The 24,710-nt window shown below is 60.6% G+C and overlaps 4 protein-coding genes across 17 annotated transcripts; 3 read left to right on the top strand and 1 right to left on the bottom strand.

Annotated features, from left to right (window-relative positions):
- The first annotated feature begins 1,322 nt into the window (after window positions 1-1,322).
- On the top strand, window positions 1,323-2,829 carry CIMAP1B (ciliary microtubule associated protein 1B). Of its 2 annotated transcripts, none has more exons than XM_059080093.2 (6): window positions 1,323-1,442; window positions 1,524-1,727; window positions 1,992-2,096; window positions 2,182-2,303; window positions 2,395-2,535; window positions 2,678-2,829. In XM_059080093.2, exons 1-6 carry the CDS (start codon window positions 1,334-1,336, stop codon window positions 2,756-2,758), a joined length of 762 nt encoding a protein of 253 aa, XP_058936076.1. In that variant the 5' UTR covers window positions 1,323-1,333; the 3' UTR covers window positions 2,759-2,829. The 2 variants fall into 2 exon arrangements, with proteins under 2 accessions (XP_058936076.1, XP_066866641.1); XM_067010540.1 differs by having other exon boundaries at window positions 2,395-2,559.
- A 236-nt stretch (window positions 2,830-3,065) lies between these two features.
- Window positions 3,066-8,206, top strand: SCO2 (synthesis of cytochrome C oxidase 2). The gene is made up of 3 exons (XM_067010539.1): window positions 3,066-4,208; window positions 5,710-6,575; window positions 7,367-8,206. The coding sequence occupies exon 3, from the start codon at window positions 7,379-7,381 to the stop codon at window positions 8,177-8,179; it is 801 nt and encodes a 266-aa protein (XP_066866640.1). The 5' UTR covers window positions 3,066-4,208; window positions 5,710-6,575; window positions 7,367-7,378; the 3' UTR covers window positions 8,180-8,206.
- On the bottom strand, window positions 6,965-19,024 carry NCAPH2 (non-SMC condensin II complex subunit H2). Of its 13 annotated transcripts, none has more exons than XM_059080087.2 (20): window positions 18,774-19,024; window positions 15,145-15,246; window positions 12,729-12,784; window positions 12,562-12,646; window positions 12,418-12,486; window positions 12,240-12,319; window positions 12,026-12,159; window positions 11,861-11,944; window positions 11,253-11,383; window positions 10,468-10,521; window positions 10,204-10,270; window positions 9,952-10,059; window positions 9,807-9,860; window positions 9,584-9,654; window positions 9,410-9,503; window positions 9,252-9,323; window positions 9,115-9,170; window positions 8,933-9,034; window positions 8,689-8,838; window positions 6,965-8,621 (listed from the first exon to the last, which is right to left on the bottom strand). In XM_059080087.2, exons 1-20 carry the CDS (start codon window positions 18,879-18,881, stop codon window positions 8,481-8,483), a joined length of 1,818 nt encoding a protein of 605 aa, XP_058936070.1. In that variant the 5' UTR covers window positions 18,882-19,024; the 3' UTR covers window positions 6,965-8,480. The 13 variants fall into 13 exon arrangements, 11 of the variants coding, with proteins under 11 accessions (XP_058936070.1, XP_066866634.1, XP_066866638.1 ...); XM_067010533.1 differs by having other exon boundaries at window positions 9,252-9,320; XM_067010537.1 differs by adding an exon at window positions 13,861-13,946 and having other exon boundaries at window positions 9,966-10,059; window positions 10,204-10,521; window positions 18,774-18,904.
- A 41-nt stretch (window positions 19,025-19,065) lies between these two features.
- On the top strand, window positions 19,066-24,016 carry LMF2 (lipase maturation factor 2). The gene is given in 15 exon segments (XM_067010526.1): window positions 19,066-19,295; window positions 19,871-20,124; window positions 20,277-20,305; window positions 20,449-20,663; window positions 20,738-20,916; window positions 21,391-21,532; window positions 21,697-21,831; window positions 21,902-22,007; window positions 22,081-22,177; window positions 22,259-22,441; window positions 22,577-22,745; window positions 22,883-22,994; window positions 23,066-23,162; window positions 23,249-23,405; window positions 23,408-24,016. Coding segments are annotated over 15 exon segments (2,421 nt in total). The 5' UTR covers window positions 19,066-19,201; the 3' UTR covers window positions 23,860-24,016.
- Window positions 24,017-24,710: the final 694 nt, after the last annotated feature.

Genomic DNA, 24,710 nt, shown 5'->3' with positions numbered 1-24,710 from the left:
AAATATGTGGAACCTAGAAAAATGGTACAGATGAACTGGTTTGCAGGGCAGAAACAGAGACACAGATGTAGAGAACAAACGTATGGACACCAAGCGGGGAAAGCGGTGGTGGGGTGGGGTGGTGGTGGGATTAATCGGGAGATTGGGATTGACATGTATACACTGATGTGTATAAAATGGGTGACTAATAAGAACCTGCTGTATAAAAAAATAAATAAAATTCAAAAAAACACATTTTACTGTTTGCTAAGAATTATGATCAAATCATGTGTCCTATTATATCTCTTTATTCAACTCGTATGGGCTTTTTTAAAAAATTGAAGTAGAGTTGAGTTACGATGTTGTGTCAATCTCTGCTGTGCAGCAGTGACTCAGTTATACACACATAGACACTTTTTTTTCATATTCTTTTCCATTATGGTTTATCACAGGATATTGAATGTAGTTCCCTGTGCTATACAGTAGGACCTTGTTGTTTATCCGTCCTATATATAATAGTTTACATCTGCTAATTGTATGGGCTTTTTTGTGGCCCAGTACATGATTATTTTCTGCAAATATTCCATGGGTTTAAATAGATGCAAAGTTCTCTCCCTACACATAACAATTAAATTAAGCTTGATTTCTTCATTCTCGCACTTGTTTTTTGTCTGCATATCTGTCCGTTTCTGGAATGGGTGTATTGAAGCCTGGGGAAGGGTGAGGACGGAGTTCTGGTCGGTGGCACAGCCTGCAGGACGCCTGCCATTGCCATGGACTCCAAGGAGGAGAGGCGGGGGGGAGGGGCGGGGCGGAGCCAGGTGGGACGGTCCGTCTGGTTGCCTGGAGGCGCGACCTGGACACAATGGGGCCTAGGAGCTGGGCCGGGCAGGGGCAGGAATCCAGACACCCCACCCTGCCTTCCCGGCCAGGAGACACAGGAGCAGGTCAGTGCATCAACTTCGGGCCCCCCCCTCCGGCACCAGGTCCCCCACGCCGCTCCCTGGCCCCGGTATCCTCCCCCAATATCCCAGAGTTCTCCAGAATCCCGGGGAATTCCTCTCCCGCAGTGTTAAGTCCAAACTTGGAGCGCGTACATACACCTCCACTCAACTCATTTTGGGGGTGGGGGGCGAGAGACGGTCTCGAAGCTCTGTCCCTGCCCCGCGCCCCTCTGGAACCGGGAAAACTACCCTTTGTTTCCCTGGTACTTGGGATAGGCGCGGGCCCCGCCACGGAGTCCGGACCATCTGGAGGAAATAGGGAGTGCGGCCCTGCGAGTCAGGGTGGAGGGGCCGGGGCCGCCACCTTGTGTCCGCAGGTGTTGCCGGCAGCAAGCGCTCCCACCGTTACCATGGGCTTGGAAGTCTGGGTCGGCCCGTGGCGGCCGCACCGGCCCCGCGGCCCCATCGCAGCGATCTACAGCGGCCCGGGGCCCAAGTACAAGCTGCCAGCCAGCACCGGTACCAGCGGCGGGCCGGGGGAGCGGGGCAGGCCGGGGCTAACCCTAACCCTAACCCTGGTGATGCTGGGGCGCCCCGCAGGTTACATCCTGCACGACCCGTCGCGGCCCCGCGCCCCCGCCTTCACCTTCGGCGCACGCCTCCCCACGCAGCAGACTTCGCGCGGCCCCGGGCCAAGTCACCTGGTGCCCGCTCGCATGACCGTGCGCGGCCGCGACGGCGCCCCCGCCTACTCCATCTTCGGCCGCCCGCGCCACGCAGCGCCTTTCCTCACTCCCGGACCGGGTCAGGACCCTGGGACCCCAACCTCCCCAACGCCAAGCCGCCTCCAGGGACGCCCACTCGGGAACCCCCCACTGAGCCCGAGTCCCCCTCGGGCACCCTAACACTCCAAATTCGGTCCCCCCATCTCCGGATCTCAAAAGAGCTCCAAGCCTCACCGGGCTTTGACAAATCGTGGCTCGAATTCCCCCTAATCCCTGGACTCCAGCTCGGGCACCCACCAGGCCCCCTATGCAGTTCCGGCCCACACCCAGGTCCGCCCCGCAGGCAGGTACTTCCCGGAGCGAGCGGGAAACGCGGCGTACCCCAGCGCGCCTCGGCACACCATCGCTCCCCGAAGCTGGGGCCTCCGCGTGGAGTCGCAGACCCCAGGTGAACCCAGGAAGGCCCACCCTGCACTGGCTGCGGCGGGGAGACATGCAGGTCCTCAAAGACCCACTCTCGCTGGCTCCCCCAGGCCCCGGGACCTACACTGTGCCCTCGCTCTTGGGCCCGCGCGTCGTCGGTAAAGTCTCGGCCCCGATTTACTCCATCTACGGCCGCAGCGCGGTGGGCAGCTTCTGCGAGGACCTCAGTAAGGTGGGGAAGGGGCTGCCCGCACCGCGCGGCGAGGGGTCAGCGGTCGACGGGCCTGGAAGCCGGACACAGCGCCCCTCCCGCCCTCCCGCAGACCCCCGGGCCCTGCGCCTACCATGCGGTGAGCCCTGGGATCTACAAGCCCCGGGCCCCCCAGTTCTCGATGCTGGCGCGGACTTCGCTCCCCCAAGGCAACAGCCTGAATCCCGGGCCTGCAGCCTACAACTTGGACCAGGTGCTCTGCAGTTCAGGGTCAAGGGCCAGAGGCGGGGTAAAGGGGTCCGGGTCGGGATCGAGGGTCTGAGGTGCGAGGTTGGGACCCGGGAGCCCTGGGCCGGCCGGCAGCGCCAGGCCAGCGACGTCTCCTGGGTCCGCAGCACCGGAAGCCTCGCGGCTGGAGCTTCGGGATGCGGCACTCGGACTACCTGGCCCCGATGGTGATCGACGTGGATGAGTGACCAGCCGGGCGGGCGCGGCCCCACGAATGTTTCTTAAAACCTCTGGAGCCAGCAGCCTGTTGACCTCTCTGTGCTTGCGGCGAGGCGGGCGGGCAAAACGGGCAAGTGGGAGGGCCCGCGAAGTCCCGGACTTCTCAATCTCCCGCAGGCCCTCGTGATTGGTCAGGACAGAAGTGAGCCGGGTCGTCCTGCCCGTCCGAGGCGGTGATTGGCCTAAAACCCCGCCTGTCGGGAGGCCCCGCCCCTCCGCGGCAACGGGCAGGCGCGAAGTCCCACTGTTCCCACCCTGTGGCCTCCCGCAAGACAGGACGGAAGCCGGTTGGGGTCCGAAGAGGACAGGCGAACGCCGCTGTGCAGGACGGGTACGGCCCCGGATCAAGTTGTGAAATCGAGACGTGAGAGCCAGACACGGAGACATGCACACGGGCGACACAGACACGGGACTGAGGGGCGGACACGGGAGAGAAACGAGAACGGGGTCGGGACAAGGACACTTGGCCTCAGTGACAAGGACACAGGGCGGCGACAGGTTCCAGATGTGTGTCGCAGCCCGGAGTGGTGGCGGCCCCACCTACCCCTGTCGCACCTGCTGATCTCTCCCGGGGCGGGAGCCGGAGCCCAAGCAGCTGCCGGGACTGATCCTCCTGAAGCAAGGGTACATCAGATGCTTCATGCGCGCTGTGCTGGACTGGACGCGCAGGGCGCACACATCCGTGCGTGGGGACGGCTGGCTGCCCCTGACCTCGACCCAGAGGTCAGGCCCAGAGACTGCCTACCCCCAGGGACGCCAGAGCGCCCCACCACTGTCGCTGACACTGAGGATAACCCATTGCTGTGGGAACGCCCCCTTTGTGCTGTCTATACCACCTTACCCATGCCGAGGGGCCATGCTCTTGGCCATCTGGCGAAGCATGAATCTGGAGGAGACCGCGGCCCTGGCCAAGTCTGGACAGCAGCTGGAGCGGCCGGAAGCCTGGTGCCAATAGCTTGGGGACAAACATGCCCTGAGGCAGAGTCCTGGCACCTGCCCTGGCTGCCTGTGGCTGCAAGGGTAGAAGACACCTCCTCTCCAGACCAGAACCTCTGACCTCAAAAAGGCCAGCAGCCACAGGCAGCTCCTAACCTCACACCTGACCCAGACAGAGCCCCCAAAGGCAGGACCCAGGCTTCTCAGCCCCAAGACAGAACTTGGATCTCCCTTCCCGTCAGCCCCCAATAACAGGACCAAATCATCCAGCTGCCCCTTCCCCTTCGGTTCCCAAGGGAAGAGCTGTGTACTGCTCTCCCTCCATCCCCCAGACGTGTACCCCCAGCAATAGGTACCAGCCTCCTCCCCCCACTGACACCCCCATCCCAAACCAGGACAATTTATTCTCTGTTCCCTCTCCAGCTGGACACCACTACACTGCTCAGTAAATACTTAACTCCAGCTGAGTCCTAACCAAGGAAGGTGAGGAAAAATGTGGGGGTGGGGAGGTGACAGTGCAGGTGAACGGCATCCTTGCCTAGCATGTACCAATAGTCAGCAGACGTGGTCTGGGGCACGCGGGCGGGGGCACCTTGGGTAAACTGGAGTCTATTCATGGATTCACTATCACCCAGAACCCAGAGCACGTATAGGCGGGCCACTGATTGGTCATTGATCTGGGTTATTGATAGAAACATTGGCCAGAATCTCTGAAGGATCACTAGGGAGGATGCTGATCAGTTATTCATGGGTCATTGGACTTTGGTCAAGATCATCAATGGAAATTTGATTGGGGTCATTAATAGGGACTTGGTCAAAATAACTGATGGGCCTCTGATCAATCATTAATGGGCCATAGGACATTGATCCATATCTTTGATGGGTCATTAGTGAGGACTTATCAGAATTGTTCACATCACTGGTCATTATTCTGGACATGTGTCAAGGTTGCTGATGAGTCCTTGGTAAGGGTCAGTGATGCAATCACTGATCAGAGGCCACTGAGGGTCACTGGGAGGCCTGATGCAGGGGAGGGTGGCCAGATGCAAGGGCTGCCAGGGCAAGTGGGCCGCTGTACTGTGGGTCAGAGCAGGAAGCTTGTTCCTGCAGAGCCACTGTCGACAGCCTGCCAACTCATCACGTGTGACCTGACCCCAGACTCCAAGGTCAACCTCCTGCATGTTAAAGACCCCTGACCTATGAACACACACAACCACAGGTGATCTGACCCAAACCCAGGGTCAGTGTCCCACATCACAGGATGCCTGACCGCCCACTCAGGAAGGTGACCTGACTGATGCACCTGTCATCCTATCACATAGGGGACTTGACCTTCCATTGCTCAGGGTCCCTGACCCCTCATGACTGACCCGAGAGTCAGCATCCCCCGCATCTCACAGGAAGCTGCAGGATCTCCATCACCTTAGCCTCCCCCACACAGCCTTCATCCTCAGTAAGAAGGCAGCGAACAGCCTGTCTGCTCTGATGGTAGGCAGGAAGTTCAGAGAGGCCGCAGTCCTCCCCAGCCAGGCACAGGCCCCAGAGCGCCTGGAGCCTGTGTGGCCTCTCCATAGGGGTCCCCATGTGGCTGCGGCATATCTGTTGGCGTGGATCTCCTTATGTGGCCCCAAGCTCCCGTTCATAACTCCGGCAGCCTTGGTCCTCAAGTACCTCAGCAGACCTGTCTCACCCTGCCTCTGCCGGGACCGGCCTCACCTCTGGCAGTCCCCCCCCCCCCGACTTCTTCAACTCCCAGCCAGTGACCTTATCCGAGCAAGGCTGACCTGGCCTCGGGTCAGGGGAAACCCTCAAGGCCCTCCCGCCTTCCTGACCCCCACCGCTGAAGTCGGGCACACTGCCGCTTCACGTCTCCCCCGCCCCCTCACAAAAGGGGTTCGAACTGGCAACCAAGGGTGCATCAGGGGCTGCAATTTGACTGCACGCGAGACGCGGGGTGGGCCCACGCTGAACCATGTCTCCTTAGGTTGGCATGCGGCAGCCGCTCTGGCCGCCAGGGACAACCCCGCCGTAGGCCACGCCTTGGAGTGGAGGAAGTGCTGCTGTGCTTGGACGGCCTGGGGCCACCGGGCCTGCGGAACCGGTAACCCATCACCAGGCTCGGTGAGGGGACAGGGAAAGGGGCACCCGTTCTGGCTCAGCCCTACGCCCAGAGACCCCCTCCCCTCCTGAGCCCGGCTCCTCACCCCCCGCCCCACCGCGCGCGCAGGCCAACACGCAGCAACGAAGCCCGAGAGCGGCGCAGCCGTACGGGTGCCTTGTGCGCCGGGGCCGTAAGCGAGAAGGCGGGTAGGGCCGGCGACTAGGAACAGTGCCGAACGAGGATCCGCCGCCACGAAGGGCGGGAGCGAAGGGCAGCCCCGCCTCCAACACGTGATCTCTGGCGGACCCGCCACCTTCGGCGCACGCGCACGCCCCAGCGCCGGCCAGCTCCACGCCAGTCTGCGCGAGCGCAGCGCCGTTGACGCATGCGCGCTGGCGTGGTGCGAGGCGGATAGCGTTCGCAGCTTCCCAGGTCGTGTACCCTGAGTCCTGGCACCGACCCCGGCGTGCCGGGGGCCTGGAAGAGCGGCCCGCGAAGCGCGTTCCGGGAGAGCGCTCTGAACGGGGCTCCCGGAGGAAAGGGGCCTCCCGGAGAGGGCCCCTGGAAACGTTCGCAGGCTGCCTCCGTTTGCAGGTCTATCTCGTGCACTGCTTAGAACACATTCTGTAAAGGAGGAAGCTGATGTGAACAGGCTAAGGGACGTATCCGAGGTCGTCCAGCCCAGGAACCGTCGGACGGGGCGGAGGCCGGACGTTTAGGAGTCTTCCAGAGGATCCTCCCAGCAGCAGGTGAACAGGTGTGGGGGGGATCTCCGCCTAGCAAACCTCCAGAGGGCCCTGAGAAAGGCACAGAGGTAACCGAAGCAACAGCAGGGCGTGGGCCACGAGCTCAGAGCTGCTGTTGGGTACCCGGCTGTGAAGAGAGTGGGCTTGAGGCAAGTGGAAACCTTGTTTCTCTTCCAGGGCGACTGCCGGCCGGAAGGTTCTACGTGCGAGGGGCTCGGGGGTGGGGGGGAAGGCGCTGCAGGCTGCGGTGCGGGTGGCACAGGATTTCCGCGGGGCTGGGGGCCAAAGTACCACGGTTGAAGCGGCCTCAGAGGGGAGAGGCTGCAAAAGGGCCAGAGAAGTCAGTCGGGGGTGGGGGGGGCGGGGTTGAAGCCAGAGACTCACCTACCTCCTTTCAAGAAATGGGAGTTTATTGCAAACAGATAAATATGCTCCGGAATCCGGGCGAGGCATGCGCTTGGAATGCTCTTATTCAGCTCAGACGCTCAGGTGCAGGCGAGGGCTGGGCTGGTTAGAGCTGCAGGCACAGGACCGGGGGCAAGGCCCCGGTGGGATGCGATAGACTGAGGCTCTCAGGCTAAAGGACAGGAGACAGGGGTGGACGCTCGATGACACCTAAGCTGGAGTTTGAGGTTTCAGAGGTGAGGCAGTTCTGACCCCAGGTGAGCAGCTGCTGATAGCAGAGCCTGTGTAGGGCCGGTCCTTCAGATGGCAGCAAGCATGTCCAGAATGATGGGGTGTGATCCGGCAGGCCGAGGCACCTTCTGGCTCCTGACACCCTTGCTCTTTTCCAGGAGCGTTAGGCCATGCTGTTGCTGGCTCAGGCACCCAAGGCTTGGCACAGGCTCTTTCAGCTCAAGCCTCCAGCCCTTCCTAGGACCCCAGGAGGAGAGGCCCAGCATGCGAGGTACCGGTTCCTATCAAGGCAGGGCCCTGCAGAGACAGGAAGGCAGGACCAGCCCCAGGGCCCTGGTCTACGAACTAGGTTGCTGATCACAGCCTTGATTGGGGCTGGGCTGGGTGGGCTGTGGCTGGCCATGAGGGCCGAGAAGGAGCGGTGGCAGCAGCGACGACGGACAGAGGCCCTGCGCCAAGCTGCCGTGGGCCAGGGTGACTTCAGCCTGCGGGATCACCGGGGCCAGGCTCGCTGCAAAGCTGACTTCCGGGGCCAGTGGGTGCTGATGTACTTCGGCTTCACTCACTGCCCTGATATCTGCCCCGAGGAACTGGAGAAGCTGGTGCAGGTAGTGCGGCAGCTGGAGGCAGAGCCTGGCCTGCCCCCCGTGCAGCCCCTCTTCATTACCGTGGACCCTGAGCGGGATGACGTGGCGGCCATGGCCCACTACGTGCAGGACTTCCACCCTAGGCTGCTGGGCCTGACCGGCTCTGCTGAGCAGGTTGCCCAGGTGAGCCGCAGCTACCGCGTGTACTACAGCGCCGGCCCCAAGGACGAGGACCAGGATTACATCGTGGACCATTCCATCGCCATCTACCTGCTCAATCCTGATGGCCTCTTCACAGACTACTACGGCAGGGCCAGGTCGGCCGAGCAGGTCGCAGACAGCGTGCGGCGCCACATGGCTGCCTTCCGCAGCGTCCTGCACTGAGCTGGGTCATTAAAAGGATGTGGTGGAGCTGTGTGTGCCTGAGATCTATACCAGCAGCCCCTGGAGGCCACGGCAGGAAAGCGGCCGGAGACATGGTTGCTTCCTGGGGCGCAGAGGATGGACAGCCCTTTCCTCCACACGGAACAGTTTTGTAAAGGTTTTCTATAAAGGCATTGGCGGGCCGGCAACACTTTATTGGGCTGGGCGAGCCGGGAAGCAAAGTGGACTGAGCAGGTGTGTGCCCAGCACCCACGGGGGACACAGGCCTCCAGGGCCCAACCCCGGTCTCAGTGCTCCCCGCTCAGGGCTGGGCCATGGAGGGGGCAGCATAGGTCTGGAAGCGCTTGTGGGCCCGCTGGTACGTGAGCAGTCTCAGGGACACGGTACCCACTGCCGCCTCTAGCCCGGGCTGCTGGGCGATCTCCACTGTGTAGTCGTTAGCCTGTAGAGACAGGTCGTCAGCAGAGAGCAGGGGCCGCTTCCCTCCCAGGCTCCCAGGCCACACTCACCAGCTGCAGGGAGGCCAGCATGGAACGACACACCTCAAAGGCAGGCTGGCCCGCCACCAACTCCGCGAAGGGACACCACTGGTTGAGCTGGCTGAACCTTGAGACTACCTGGTCCCCGTAAGCATGGATGTCAAAGGGCACGTGCTGTTCCTGCAAAGGGGAGGGGCAGGTCTTGGGGCTGGCCCAAGGCAGGCAGCAGGAGGCTCGAGCTCTCCACCAGAGGCCCTGGCCCAGCCCGCCTCACCTGCTCCCGGAGCAGGGGCTGGATGACGTCCTCCCAGTCCCTGATGCGCTGGCTCAGCTCTGTCTCCTGGACGAATTTCTGCGAGGTGGCGATGAAGAGCTCCTGGGGGAGGAGCACGGGCTGTCTCCTCTGTGCAGGGCCCACCACCCGGCCGGCCCCTACCCACTCTGACCTGGGCCTACCACGTTCCTTCGGACCAGCTCCTCGTAGCTTGGGGACGCCGGCACGGCTTCCGCTTCTGGAAGAGGGCGGCCGTGAGCCTCACCACCTTCTTCCTCCCCTCAGGGTCCCCTGGCCAGCAGCCCGCTCCCAGACCTACCCAGGTCTGCGTCTTCCCCAGGCTCGGCCCCCTCAGGCTCTGCGTACTCCTCCGGCTCCAAAAAGTCACCTGCTGGGAGGGGAGGACCCGAGCAGCGCCAGGTTAGCCCACGGCCGGCGCTGAGCCCCGAGCCAGCCCGCCCCCCCCCAGACACCCGCCTGCCGCTCCCAGGTCCTCCAGGGAGTCCTCCAGCCGGTCCTCCTCCGCAGGCCACGGTTCCTCCTGAGCCCTCGGCAGCCACCGCTCAGCCGCCTGCGCAGAGAGAGCATCTGAGGGGCACTGCCGTCTCCCACCAGGGGCCAAGCGGGGGGCAGGCGGTGGCTGGCACTTGCCTCCCTCCTCTGCAGCTTCCGGAGGGTCTCCAGCTGCTCCCTCACGTGCTTCCAGTACAGGACCTCCATGTCTGCACACAAAAGCCTTGTGAGAAGGGTTCCCTCATCTCCTGCCCAGGTCCACCCGAGTCCACCCAGGGCCTTAGGTGTCACCAGGCTGAGGGGAGGTGGCGAAGCTTGGTGCCATCATCCCTCAGAAGAGCCCACAAGGCCCCGGCCTCACCTGCAAAGGAAGGGCCCTTTCGCCGGGGCCTCCTGCTGTCAGCGTGGTCAGCATCTGCAAGAGGACTGGGTCAGCAGGCACCAAGCCAAGTCCTACAGCCACACCTGGGCCCTCTGGCCCTGACCCAGCCCCCAGGCCCACGCACAGGCAGCCAGGTACCACTGGTGGAAGTCCTGCAGCTTGACAGCAGCCTTCCTCTTACGCTTCTGTCCTGCAGCCTCCTCCACACAGGGGGGCACAGAGTAGGGCCGACCTGGGGGCAAACAGACGGTCTCGGAGCGCAACCACATGGCCCAGGGCAGATCACCGTGCCCGCGGGCCCTGGAGCCCCAGCCTCCACTCAAGCCAGGTGAGCCCAGCCCCGGATGCCGTGGGGCAGTGCCCCTCCCCCAGTTACCTTTCCTGAAGGGCTTAGAGTCCAGGGAGTCGAAGGGGTCCAGGCCCTGCCAGGGGTCTGGGGTCTCCTGAGCACAGAGCACAAGCAGACAGGAGAGTGGGGGACGTGCACCCCACCCCCAGTCCAGAGGCATAGGGAGGGAGGCGCCCCCGGGGCTGCAGGGGAGAGGTCCAGTTCTGGGGAAGAAGACTGCTCGGAAGACAGCCCACAGCGGGGCCTCAAGCACACACTCCCTGCCGGGGTCCAGGCCCCACCGCCCCTCACCTTCAGCCGGGACGCAGGCTCCCGTGGTGCACACCTCCTGGGCTGGGCCTCACTCTGCAAAACAACGCCGAGGGTTCCCCTCTCCTCCTCCACCCACGGCTCCAGGCACCCCAGCAGCCCTGCTCTGGGACCAGACACCAAGAACCCTGCAGGGACCTTCACTGGGGGCAGGAAGGTCAAATAGTTTAATGATTAAAACAAAAGTTCTAGGAAAAACTTTAGAAGAACATACAAATCAGTAAGCTAGTGGTCACGGGGTACTTTTTCTTCTTTAAAAAACAGAGCAAAAAGAATAGAACGATATGATATCCATGTATCTACCAGCCAAAACTGACAAATGTTAATATTTTTTCCTATATGTGTCAAAATTTTTTCTTATAAAAAAAGATTTCTTAGCTCTAGGCTGGAGCGCAGAGCTGACCCTTGGGGGTGAGGGAGGCCGGCCTGTCCACTGCTGCCAGCCTGGCATTGGGAGAGTCGGCTCTGGAGACCAGCTGCCATGCTGGGCGCCAACCCTGAGCACCGTGCGCCTCGGACCCTTGGGCGCCAGCCGCCCCCCCGAGAGCAGCAGCCGCTCTGCTCGGAGAGGGGAGACATGAAAGCTGCTGCCCAAAAGGGCAGAGTGCGGGGCCGGGTCTAGGGCTGGCCGGAGGTCGCACCCACCGCCCTGGTGTGCAAGGACCAGAGAGGGGGCAAAGACCAGGGGACTGCCTTCTCTGTGTAAGCGAGACTGTCCACGCCAGGGCTGAGGGCTAGAGCTTTGCAGGCCGGACTGTGGGTCCCACCTGCTCGGGGCTTCTGGGCTCCTGCGGCTCCATCGGGACCTCAGGGGCTGAGGCCTCGGGGGGCTCTGCTGCCCCCTCTGTATCCTCTTCCTCACCCCCACCTCCGGGCACTGGGCCTTCTGGAGTGGTGCCTGGGCAGGGAAGGAAGAGACCAGTCAGCCTCAAGGAGCCTGAAGACCAGATAGCAGAAGGGGGGCTGCCCCTCGGGGATGAGGGGCCGACCCCAAGGAGAACCTGAGAGGCCATTCCTGTCTCAGCGTCGTTTGTTTGACCCAGAGAATGCAGCAGGGCGTTTTACACTCTCATCATACTGCTGCTTTGTTGGGTTCATTTTATTTCTTAGTAATTTTTCTCTTTAAATGCTGCCACCTCTGTCTGCCCAGAGAGGAGGGGGTGGGCCCAAACCTCAGAGCCCCAGAATGGTCAGGGGGTGGTGGTCACTGAACCAAGACAGCACGGCTAGCCAAGGTGGGCCCTAAGCACAGAGGCCCGCTCCCCACGCCTCACCCCTCCACAGGCTGTACAGCGGTGGGCAGGCTGGGGTGGCAGAGTGCAGGGCCCCACCCCACATCCCACCCTGCAGCCCCACCCGGCAGCTGCGTCCTCACCTGGCCCCTGGGAGGTGCTGGGTACCGGGACTGGATGCCTGCACACAGAGACTTCCACTGGCCGCTCCTCAGCCCTCCCAGCCTCTGGGAGGGACGGGGGATGGAACGGGGTCAGCTCCGCAGCCCCCACAGAAGGCCCCTTCCTTCCCACCAACACCCGCTCACCCTTCTGGTTCCAAGGCAGAAGTGTCCCCGTGGGGGACACGCCCACCGGCTCCAACATGAAGGCTCCTCTGGGGTGGGGGGTGCACGTATTCATCCTAAAATCTTTCCGGCTGGCCAGGACCTCCCCTTGGCAGCTGTGCCGGCACAAACACAGGTGCTGCGGTGACCCTTCCCCAGCGCACCGCACCCTCCAGCCACCAGGCCCAGGCCGCACCTGTACAGGGGGTTACCATTCTTCTCCATCTCATCAGGGGCTACCAGGGCCATGGGCAGGAGGGGGACGATGAGGGTCTCCTGAACAGAGGCCAAGAGTGGTGAACCACGAGAACCCACGTGGCGTGACACCACCTTCCGACACCCCCACCAGCTAAACGCAGGAGAGGGGCACTCACGCTGGGGGCCTGGTCGCTCCTCAGATCCACGTTGGCCTGGGCATCAGAGAGGTCATCCAACGGCAGGAACTGCGGGGGAATGGAGAGCTCAGGAGGGTGCCTGGCCAGCACAGGGGGCGGCGCCCGGCGCCCAGGGGACCTCACCTCACACTCCGCCTCCTGGGGGGCCCTGGGGCTGGCGTCCCCCACGGGACCGTCTTCCCGCTCACATGAGAGCTGCCTGGCCCGCCTGGGAGAGAACCGGTGCAAGGGCATCACAGGAGGCCACGGGGCCTCCCGAGCTGCGTGCAGGCCCCACCTCCAGTACTCACTTCTTGCCAGAGATGAAATCAAGAGCCTGGTAGACCAGCGAGTAGAGATATTCCACCTGGCAACCAGAAGCGGGCAGTGAGGATGCAGAAAGGAGGGGCCTCCCCAGGGGCTTTTGAGCTAGTCATCCGAGTACACAGAGGAGCCCAGATGTCCTCTCCAAAACCCCCAGCACAATTCCTGCCAGTGTGGCTGCCAGAAATGTCCAATCAAACGAGTGTGTTTCCCCAGAATTACCTAACAGCCGAAGCTGCCCCTCCTGCTGCACCCTCACACCGTGCCGCAGCAGGTGTGGCCACCTCCCCACTGTGGCACCCCGCCCCGTGCCCCGCGCAGCCCTGTCTGCCTTCACTGCTGCCACACCAACCAGCCTGCCTGCAGCCCACGTCCCTGCTGCTCCAGCCAGTGCCCAACCTGCAGGAGCACCTGGGGGCCTCTGCCAGCCCGTCACAGCTCCAGCCACAACCTGGGGGGCCCCACTGTTCGGGTGAGGGTCGGAATCTCCAAGATACCACAAAACACCCACCAGGAGGGCACGTACACACGCGGCCCCGGGCCATTTCCTCCGGGCCGACAGCGCCCCATAGAAGACAGTGGTGAGCGAAACAAATGGTGGCCCTGATCGCATGGACCCCACTCACCATGGATAATGAACATTAACTTTCCTAAGTGTTTGTCACAGACACAGGACTGTGCTTCACGCTTCGTCTCATTTACTCTGTCTGAATTAGGTGCCGTCACTATTCTCACTGTATACGAGATAAACTGAGACTCAGAATCGTAGTAACCTCAGTCAGTAGTGGGTCCAGGACTTGCACCAGGGATGTAGAAATCCAGTGCTGCACCATCTAATACAGCAGCCGTGAGCCACAGGTGGTGCTATCAATTTAAATGTAATTAAAAGTTAATGAAACGCAAGACGCCTCAGTCACACCTGCCACATTTCAAGGGCTCAGGAGCCGCACGTATTGGACAGCACAGATCACAGAACGTTCCCATCACCTCGGAAGGTCCGGCTGGACGGCGCTGACTACAGCCAACGCTCCCCTCACACCTTCCAGACTTCGTGCTAACGTTCTGCTACACCTGCTTTATCACGTATCCACCCGTCTACATATTTGTCTATCGGTTCACCTTAGATTTTGTGCTTTCAAAGTTAGTTGCAGATATTCCTTCTTAGGACAAGTGCAGGACAAAAGAATCCCATTTAATTGGATCATCTAGGACAAAAACCAATGAAATCTCAGACAATTTTAATAACTTACAGTGCCCAGAGGTAGGTCCACTGTACCCTGCGCCAGTTAACCTGCATGTAGGTTACTCCCCCTCCTCTGTCTGGTTGGGACCCCATTACTGAGCTCCTCAACACACTTCTTCTGAACTCTTACCTCCTATGTACTTTTTATTTTCCCCCCCTCCCACCAAACCACCAATTTGGGATCAGTGCTGCGGTCCACTTTTCCATGCTCCTCCACCAGGGGACAGCTACTACTGCTGGAGAAGAATTTCCAGCGTTTAACCTTCATTAGACTACCAGTGCTTTCAATTAATCTTTTATTTTGCATTCCCCTCAGCAAATATTTTGAACTTTCGCCAAACTTCACTCTCCAAATTTCCTATCCAGTAGCTGACTCTCAGTAGCTGACTTACATGCTCCATTGGGAAAATTGGGGCCTTAGGTGCGAACTCCGCAAACCATTGGGCCCACCTTCTCTGCATCATAGTTTCTCCCTGCGGTCTCCTGACATGAGTTGTCTTTTCCATTTTTCAAGGCAAGCCCGTCAGCCCGGGTTTCTGACCCATTCCTAATCTACTTCTTCTGGTTCTCTGTTTCATCCATTTTCCTCTCCCAGCTCCCCTTTCCCCTACCCCCACCCGCTGGCCGCCCCAGCTCCGTGGCTTTCAGTCCTGGCTGTCAGAGGGTCGTTCAGAAAATCCCGCGACCTGCCTGCCCCTCCACCCCACCACCTGGGGATCCTGACTCAATCAGTCTGGGTTAGGCCGAGGCACTGGTGATTAATTGGAGTGTAGCCTGGGTTGAGAGCCACCGATTCAGTATTTGCCCAATCTCTTTCCTTCCCTTTACAATAAAATGTCTTTCTTTCTTTTTCTTCTTTTTTTTTTGGCCACATTGCACGGCATGTGGGATCTTAGTTCCCCAACCAGGAATCAAACCCACGCCCCCTGGAAGTGCAGTCCTAACCACAGGACCACCAGGGAAGTCCCAACCCTGCAAGTATTAAATCCAAGTTTGTTCTTCGGTATTAAAAGGTGGCGAGGAAAAAAAAAAAAAGGTGGCGAGGAACTGGGGGAGGAGGTGGGAGGCACTGGTGAGCCTGCCACCCGCCCCGACAGGACAGCAGACCTCGGTCCCACGAGACACTACAACACTAAGACCAGTAGCCAGGAGGGGCCCACCTTCTTACTGTAGACACAAGCGGAGCCCTGGATCAGCAGTGCTGCCTCAATGAAGTTCATTGTGGTTTTGCCTTCGTCAAAAGAAATGCAGATCTGGTCCAGCTGCGAGACACAACGCAGGGCCGCGGGAAGTCTAAGCACCCTCTCCCCACAGCCCACCCGCCACCCACCTTCTCCCAGTCCCACCGGCCCAAAGGGCCGTCATGACAAGCAGCCCCCGAGAACGACAGCCCCGGCTCTGCTTAGGGCTCACTGGCTGTGCACTTTTTAGAGGCAAGAGATAGGTCTCTGTGACTTTCCCTACTTCCTGTGATCTCTGAGACCTAGTGTTTCAGAAGACAGAAGCCCCCAAAGTGGATCATCCACGAACGGCCAGAGCTGCACACCACCTGCTCTCCGGAGGTGCTCACACCTCACCCGTCCTAGTCGGGGCCAACTCAGCCAGCCTCCAGCAGGAAGACGCCCATCCTGAGAGGACTCAGGACCCTCAGGGGTGGGGGAGGCAGAGACAAAATGCTGGGGTCTCAATCCTTTGAGCAGAAAAGTCAGGAAACACTTCCAAGTACATCCTCCTCCTTCCTCTGCAACCACCAGCCCTGCAGCCCCTCATGAGCCCCAATTCCTACCACCCCTTAAATCTGTGTCCACCAACCATATGCCGACAGTCCCCAAACCCAGCTAGACTAGCTGTCTCTCCTAAGCTGTAGAACCGTGTTTATAGCTGCCCACTAGGTCTGTCCACCAAGACATCCAAAGTCCCCAAACTCTATCTCCACACTTAACTCGGGACCTTCCCCACAACCCGGCGCCTCCCCTGCTCCTCTCGGGGAACAGTACTCTGAAGCCTGCACATGGTTTTCAAGCTCTTTGCCTTTGCTTTCCACCTGCCTGGAGCCTCCAGCCCCAGCGCGCTCAGACTGACCTCCTCAGCAGTCTCCCTAGGACATGCCTCGGGCCTCGCCACCATTAGGGTGGTCTTGTCCCACTGAGGCTCTCCGCCCCCAGTGGAGGTGAGCAACATCAGGGTGGTTCCAGCCTTCAGCTCAGTGCCCGACACCAGTGCACAGTAAATGTCTGATGAACAAGGTGGTGACAGCGGGGCCACGCCTGAAAACAGATCGAGGCTCCCCAGACAGATGAAGGGAACGGCATTTTAGGAAGAGCAGAGGCACCCACACAAAGGCAGTTAGTTAGCAGACACAGGTTTCAAGGACTTAGGAAGATGAGTACTATGCAAACATGTCCGAAGCAGAGGGTGTGCTGGGGAATAAGACGAGATATTAGGTACTATGATGGCACAACAAAGGGGGAGCGTCTGAGAGGAGCCACCGTGGCACCACTTCTGCTAATTCCTGAAAGACAGAGGAAGTTTGTGAAGAGGACAGCAACATAAAATGTGTTTAAAAAAAAAAAAAAAGAAAATGTTCTGCTAGCTATGTGGAAAATGAAAGCAGAAAGAAAAAACTAGAGGCAGAGAAATCAGAACTTCAGGGGGCAGAGGTTTGGAAAAGCAGACACATGAAGCAGGAGGGGAACTGACCAAGCAAGTAGGTTTACCAGGCATCCACAAACACCCTGCTCAACGTGGAAACCTGAATCCACAGCAGCCCCACCTAGCATAGTTCTCTGCGTGTTCTCAGGAGACTCTGTGTCCAAGCGGAGGTCAATTGTCAGAACAAGTGTCTATTTCACATTTATTCTGCACCTACTATGTGTCAGGCATTCTATTAAGCAAAGGGGAGAGAGCATGAACATAGTTCCTGCTCTCACAAAATTTACATTCTAGGGTGGAAACAGACCATGAGCAAGTTAGAGAATAGCTTACGATGAACATTCTAAAATACAGAAGGTACTATGACAGAGAACCGTTTTAGACATGGTGATCAGCTGATATTTCAACTGAGAGATACAGGATGAGAAAGAATTAGTCATAAAAAGAACTAGGCAAAGAATTTTTGTCATTGAGTGCAGAAAATATAAAGACTCTCGGTGAAGAATGAACTTGGGTGTTGTCGACTGACAGGTTCAAAAGAACAGGTGGAGAAGAGCCTGCCACAAGGCTAAGACAGTGGGCGGGCCAGGTTCAGAGAAGGAAATGTGGATTTTCTTCTGGGAGCAATGGAAAGCCACTGAGGGGTTTCAGGTAGGGCAGTGCTGCAGCCTGATTTTAATTTTTAAGCGTCACACTTGCTGCTGGGTGGTGCATGAATTGGATGGGGCCAAAAACAACAGTAGGGAGGCCAGGAAGGAAGGTTTTAGCATGAATGGGAGCCAATTTGTGGCTTGGATCAGAGAAAATGGAAAATAGATGAAGTGAAGTGAAATTCTAGCGGCATGATAGAATTCACGGGTGAACTGGTGTGGAGTGTGGGGTTTCAAAAGCTCTTAGCTTTCACCTTGAACAGCAGTGCCATATACCAAGATCAGGAAGGCTGGGATTTGAGCAGGAAAACAAAGAGCTCCCCTTTATAATATATTAAACCTGAGTTGCTTGTGTGAAATCTAAGTGGAATGTCAAGATGAACAGCTGGATACACAAAACTGATTCAGAAAAAAGACCTGGGATGGAAATATAAATCGAGGGAGGGGGGAATAAATCAATAAACCTAGGAGTGGTTCTCATACAAGTGATACTTAAAATCATGGAAATAAATGAAATGGTTTAGGGGAAATGTGTAAAAAGATGGCTCAGGCCACACCCTGAGGAGCTCAACACTGAGACTGGATAGGAGAGAAAAAGGAGGTAACGAAATCGGAAGAAAATCAGAACACCAAAACCTGTTTCAAAAAAGAGGATGTCGGGCTTCCCTAGTGGCGCAGTGGTTGAGAGTCCGCCTGCCGATGCGGGGGACACGGGTTCGTGCCCCGGTCTGGGAAGATCCCACATGCCGCGGAGCGGCTAGGCCCATGAGCTGTGGCCGCTGAGCCTGCGTGTCCGGAGCCTGTGCTCCGCAACGGGAGAGGCCACAACAGTGAGAGGCCCGCGTACCGCAAAAAAAAAAAAAAAAAAAAAAAAAAAAAAAAAAAAAAAAAAAAAAAAAAAAGAGGATGTGGTCAAACCACCAAACGCTGCTGAGTTGAATAAGTTGACACTTCTGGTGACCCTTGGATTTGGTAAGAAAGATATCATTACTGATCAAGACAAGAGCAGCCCAAGCGGGCTGAGAAGTGAAAGTTTAGTGCAGAAATGGAGGGAACAGCTGCTTAACGACGTCTAGACACAGCTGTCAAATACGAAAAAAAGGTTAAATGCTGACGAGATGGAACATGGCAGTACCTTGAAACTGGTTGGAAAATCTAACATAAGATATCCCTCTTACATCGTGATCCAGACCTCTCACACACCCACACATGCACACAAACCGTATTCTATTACTCTATTAGAGAAAAATGCTGGTCGCCACTCACTAACTCGATTTCAAGGCTCACTAACGGGTAGTTACAGGAGCTGTAAGGACAGCTCCAGGCTAATCTAATAAAGGATGATTTCGAGGGGCAGAGACGGGGCTGGGAAAAAAGAAACGAGCCTGAGGATACGTGCGATCAGAGCGCCAGACGGACACACACCAGGAGGCGGCGGGACCCCCGGCAGCCCCCGCCCCGCGCCACTCCCCGGGGGCCGCCCTCACCTCCTCAAGATATTCGCCCAGCTGGGCCGCCACATCCACCTCCCAGTTCTTGGTGAGGTCGCGGATGGGCTGCAGGAGGTGAGCGAAGCGCGCCTCCACGTCCTCCATGTCTGGGAGGGGCCGGGTCGGCCCGGGGACCGCAGGGCCGGCTTCAAGTGGCCCAGTGTGCTCAGCCCGCCACTAGTTCTGGCGCCATTTTACTGTTCCCGCCCAGGAAAACACGTAGCGCGTAGCGACGCGCGCACATCTCTGACGTAAGGCGGCCGAATCGCGCCGGAAGGGCCTCAGGACGCGCCGGAGGCGGGGCCTGCGTGGGGACGGGGCCTGCGTCTGCGTGGGGCGGGGCGGGGCTTGCAGCTGCCGCCGGCGGGAGGGGTGGGGCGGCCCGGACCCTGGGATCCAGTCCATCCTTCAGCAGAGTAGCGGATATGGCTGGCTCCCGGCTCCCGCGGCAGCTCTTTCTCCAGGGCGTGGCCGCCGTCTTCATGTTCGCCTTCGCTTCCCTCTACATGCAGATCCCGGGTGAGGGCGCCGAGGGCGGGACACCCCAGGGCGGGACCCCCAGGGCGGTACCCCCCCAAAACCGCGCCCTGTGACCCCTCATTTTCCCACCCGACACTCCGCTGCCGGGGGGCGGGAGTCAGGTCTAGGCCTTGATGCACGGGGTAGGGGCTGCGGTTGTGTCCTGCGGCCACAGGGCTGTAGGCACTGGGAAGGCGTGCAAGGGTCCCTTTTCGGTAGGTTCTGGGTTCTGACCTGGGGTGGGGGGCAGAGCTCTGAGCGGGGTGGGCCCAGACCTGGTGGGCAGGTAAGAGAACAGGCTCTGGCCTGGAGGAAGGGGAATAGGGCCCTGCCGGGTGGAAGATCCTGACCTGGGGGAGTCTGGTAGGCCTGGGGCCTGACCTGGGTGGGGGGTCTGGAGGGTCTGCAGGCCTTGACCTGTGAGCGGGTAGAGTCAGCAGGTCCTGACCTAGACTGGGGTGGGGGGGTCTGCAGGGCTTGACCTGGGGAGGAGGGTCGGAAGGCACTGACTGGTGGGAGGAGTCAAGCCTTGGAGGGCAGTGTACAGTGCCTGGCCCTGAAGTGCCCTCTCACAGGCCTGTACGGTCCTGAGGGCATCCTGCCTGCACGGAGGACACTGCGGCCGCAGGGAAAGGGACGCTGGCGGCAGCTGTGGGAGACCCCAACGCTGCTGTGGGAGACTCCGCTACTGGGGCTGGACACAGCACAGGGCCTGGAGCTGCTGAGCTTGCTGGGCACCCTGCTGGCCCTGGGAGCCCTGCTGCTGCACCAGCTGCGCCACCTCCTTGTCTACCTGCTGCTCTGGGCCGCCTACCTGTCTGCCTACCAGGCAAGTGAGGGCTGCCTACTGCCCCCTGCACCACTGGGACCTTATCTCCAGCTCACTCCAGGCCCATGCGCTCTCCACCCCACCCTTGCTTCTGCCTTGCCTGCCTTTGCAGATACACACCCCCTGTTCCCTGACAGCCCTTCTCCCTGCAGGTGGGCCAGGTGTTTCTTTATTTCCAGTGGTGAGTGACTATTGGGTGTGGGGCTGCAGGAGGCTGGGTGGGTGGGTTGGGGTGGGGTGTGTTTGTCTCTCCCGGGAGGACCCCCTTAGGGGAGCAGCCTTGATGGCGAGGAGGTCCTTTGTGCTATTTTCTTCTCCCCGCAGGGATTCCCTTCTGCTGGAGACTGGCTTCCTGGCCTTGTTGGTGGCGCCTCTGAGGCTGCCCCCTCGCCACAAGCAGGCCCAGGGCAGGCTGGCAGAGATCTTGCCCCACGAAGACCTCCCCTTCTGGCTCGTGCGCTGGCTGCTGTTTCGCCTCATGTTTGCCTCGGGTGTGGTCAAGCTGACCAGCCGCTGCCCCGCGTGGTGGGGGCTCACCGGTGAGGTCCCTTTCTGGACGTGGGGCAGTCTTGGGGGCTCTGCCCAGCCCTGACCACCCGCCTGTCACCCGCAGCCCTCACCTACCACTTCGAGACTCAGTGCTTGCCCACGCCCGCCTCCTGGTTTGCCCACCATCTGCCTGTCTGGCTGCACAAGCTCGGCGTGGTGGCCACCTTCCTCATCGAGATCGCAGTGCCGCCTCTGTTCTTCGCTCCTGTTCGCCGCCTGCGCTTGGCTGCCTTCTACTCCCAGGTGGGTGGGGTCCTTAGCCGTCAGGAAGGCAGGCGGGACGTGGCCTTCCTCTGCACTGCCCGGAGGGTCCCACCGGGGACCGGGTGTCTGCTGCCGGCAGTTAGAAAGGCCTCGTGGGCAGAGGAGCGAGTCAGCCTGAGGTTGAAGGTGTGCCTGTGGGGCAGGGCTGCAGCCTCGCTGGAGGATGTCCATCTTGGGTCAGCAGGGGCAGGTGGGGAAGGGCTGCAGGAGGCCTGCCAAGCTCGGGTTTTCTCCAGGTGGTGGCGGGGAGCCGTGGAAGGTGTGAGCCAAGGGGAAGGACAGGTGGAGTGGGAAGACAGAGGCTTGCGTGCGGAGACGAGGAGGGCACAGGGTCCTGCAGGAGAGATCTAGGTGGGGCGGTGGGGGGGGCGGGTGCAGAGGGGCCTGGAAGCAGGCTCTGGAGGGCCCAGGAAGGGGGCGGCCCTGCAAGCTCTGAGTCCAGACCCTCCCCAGGTCTTGCTGCAAGTCCTGATTATCATCACTGGCAATTACAACTTCTTCAACTTGCTCACCTTGGTGCTTACCACTGCCCTCCTGGATGACGCGCACCTGGCTGCCCAGTCTGGCAACAGCCGCCGCAAGAAGACACCCACCTGTGAGTGTCAGCCCGTCCCGGACAGACAGCCGTCCTCAGCCCTGCTGCCCGCCGGAGTGTTGCCGCCACCCACCGAGGGGCCCTGCTCTAGCTCCACCCCCGCCCCCTGGCCGTAGATCCTCCAGCCCTGTTCCCAACTGACCCATGGCTGTCTCACCCTGCAGCCTGGCCCAAGGCCCTGCTGGCCCTGCTGGCCCTGCTGCTGGAGCTGGCCGTCTACGGGCTGCTGGCCTGTGGCGCGGTGCACTACTTCGGCCTGGAGGCAGACTGGGAGCAGCGCACTGTTCACTCCAAAGCCAGTGAGTGCCAGCAGGGGGCTCGGAGGGCGGAGGCCGGCCCATCCCTCCTCACACCCGCCTCCTTCCACAGCCTTCACCTTCCACCAGTTCTCCCAGTGGCTGAAGATGGTCACTCTCCCCACCATGTGGCTGGGTGCAGCCTCCCTTGCCTGGGAACTGCTGACCGCCCTCTGGAGGTACGTAGTCTCGGGGGGTGGAGTAGGGCTGTGCAGAGCAGGCCTGACTGCGTTGCGGTCCTCTGCCCCCCAGGTGGACCCACGTGCGAGGGTGGCTGCAGAAGTGCTATGCTGCGGTCCAGCTGTCCGTCTTTGGCACGGCCACGGTGGCTCTCTTCATGATCAGCCTGGTGAGTAGTCCCTTGCGGCCGAGCTCGGGGTCGGGAGAGGGCTGGACGGTCATTGCTGAGCCTCTGCCTGCCTGGGTCTAGGTGCCGTACTCCTACATGGAGCCCTCGACCCACGGGCGCCTCTGGACTGGGGCCCACCGCCTCTTTGGCACCGTGGAGCACCTGCAGCTGGCCCACTCCTACGGCCTCTTCCGCCGGATGACTGGTCTGGGCGGACGGCCCGAGGTGGTGCTCGAGGGCAGCTATGACGGGCACCACTGGACGGTGAGAGGTCCCTGGGACCCTGTCTGGGGCTCCTGGCAGGCTCCACGGGGCTGGGGAGCGCACAGGCGTGGAGTTGGGGGGAAGAGCCGGGAGCCAGGTCCTGCTGGCAATGCTAAACCTAACCGTGCCCAGCAGGAAATCGAGTTCATGTACAAGCCCGGTAACGTGAGCCGGGCGCCCCCCATCGTGGCGCCCCACCAGCCGCGCCTCGATTGGCAGATGTGGTTCGCGGCCCTGGGCCCGCACACGCACAGTCCCTGGTTCACAAGCCTGGTCCTCCGCCTGCTGCAGGGCAAAGAGCCTGGTGAGGCTGGGCCGTGGGGCGGAGCCTATGGGGAGGTCTGGGTAGGGCTGCTGGAGGTGTCGTGGGGAGGGGCGGGGCCTGTGGGGGCGGGGCCGCGGGGGCTGCTGGGTGCCGAGCTAGCTCCCCGCCCCTCGCAGTGATCCGCCTCATCCAGAGCCACGTGCCCAAGTACCCCTTCCACAAGCAGCCGCCCACTTACGTGCGGGCCCAGCGCTACAAGTACCGGTTCTCGAAGCCCGGGGAGCAGAGGTAAGGCCAGGCGCCAGGTGGGGTGTGGGGCCTGCGCGCCGGCGCCGCCTGAGTGCCCCGTGCTGTTGCAGCCAGTGGTGGCAACGCCAGTGGGTGGAGGAGTTTTTCCCATCCGTGTCCTTGGGGGACCCGACGCTGGACATGCTGCTCAGGCAGTTTGGCTTTCAGGTGGGAAGGCGTCAACCAGCCTGGGGTGGGCGGCAGGGGTGGGCCCAGGCCTTACTCCATCCCCCCCCACCCCCCACCCCCCGCAGGACAAGAGCCCACCCCGGGCCCGCAGCTCCAGCAACACCCTGGCTCAGGCGCTCCGCTGGATGCGGAAACAGCTGTCTCCCCTGGAGGCCCCTGCCCTGCTCTGGGGGCTCCTCGGAACCGTGGGGGCCATTAGGGTCATGCAGGCCCTGCTGAGCCCCTAGTCCTCCCCTCGGGCCAAGGAGGAGAAGCACAGGCCAGCCCCCGCGGAGGACTCGGTGGCCGCCAGCAAACAAGCTTCCCCAGCCCCCGACGTAAGCAGCGGTTCCCAGACCCCTCGGCGGAAAAAGTAGCCCCGTTCTGTCGGCCACACGTCTGGAGAGGGTCAGGGTCCCGGCTCGTCTCTGGCCTTCTGCAGCAGGACGTGGCCCAGCCACCGTGCCTTAGCCAGCTGCCACACAGACGCAGGTTGGGGTGCTGCCCCCTGTGGGGCACTGGCTGCCCTTTTGCTTCGAGGGCCCACTCGTACACCCACGCTAACCACATCCCGTCCCGGGGCATTCTCTGGCCTGATGGATGGCCCAGGAGGCCCGTGTGTGACTTGGCCCAGGGTCCTTCCCAGGACATTGTAATCAGGGCTGTGGGAGGTCCTTCCCTTTTGCTCCCACCGTAGGGATCCGAGCCTGATGCCCGTGACACGCGCTCCCGCACAGGAAGGGATGAGGCTGACCTGCTGCGGGAGAGGAGGAAAGACGGCCCTGAGGTCATCTCCACAGCAGCCTGTCTTGTCATTCGGACACGTGAACGAATAAAGGCAGTTCATGCTTGGCCGTGTGCCTGCCGTTTCCTTCCCACCGGGGAGACCTGAGGGCAGTGGGCCGTCCCTACCCTTGACGGTGGACAGAGCCTGGATACCGTCCGGCTGATCACTGACCAGTCTTCCTGGGCGCCTTCGCCATGCGGTCCTCAACATTCCCGTTTATAAAATGGACGCAAGGGTCTGAGCTGTTGCTGCCGGAGGCCCTGAGCCTCGGTGCCGCACAGCCTGGCTGGCCTGTCAGCTCTGCACATAAGGGTACAAGGTTGGTGCTGGAATGTGGGGCCTGAAACCATCTTGAGGGCTGGAGAATTCACCAGAACGCAGCCCCTTCCTACTCTCCTCCTCCTGCTTCCTCATCTCAGGGCAGAACTGAAGGGTCAGCACACTGGCCCTTGCCTAGGCAGGGGTGGAAGAGAGATGGGCCAGGGAACTCGTCAGGCCCCTGACAGCGGAATGGGGCGTGGGTTGGGAGAGCAAGGAGGGGCAGAGGCCCTGGACCAGGGGCGAAAGAGGGAGGACGCGTGTGACCACCTGCGTTCTGACCACTTCCTGGGAGCAGGGGTTGAAGACACTGTCCAGGTTTCGGTTTGGAGATCGGTTGCCAGTCAGGAAGTCCCTGCCTCCCCTGTGCCTGGCTCTGTCCTCAGCCCCTACCCCTCATGCTCTTACCTCACAGACCCCCAGTGTGCCCAACCCCTCCCCCC

The sequence above is a fragment of the Kogia breviceps genome, chromosome 12 (assembly GCF_026419965.1).
Source record: "Kogia breviceps isolate mKogBre1 chromosome 12, mKogBre1 haplotype 1, whole genome shotgun sequence".
Taxonomy (NCBI): Eukaryota; Metazoa; Chordata; class Mammalia; order Artiodactyla; family Physeteridae; genus Kogia; species Kogia breviceps.
This window is presented reverse-complemented; position numbering and strand designations above follow the sequence as displayed.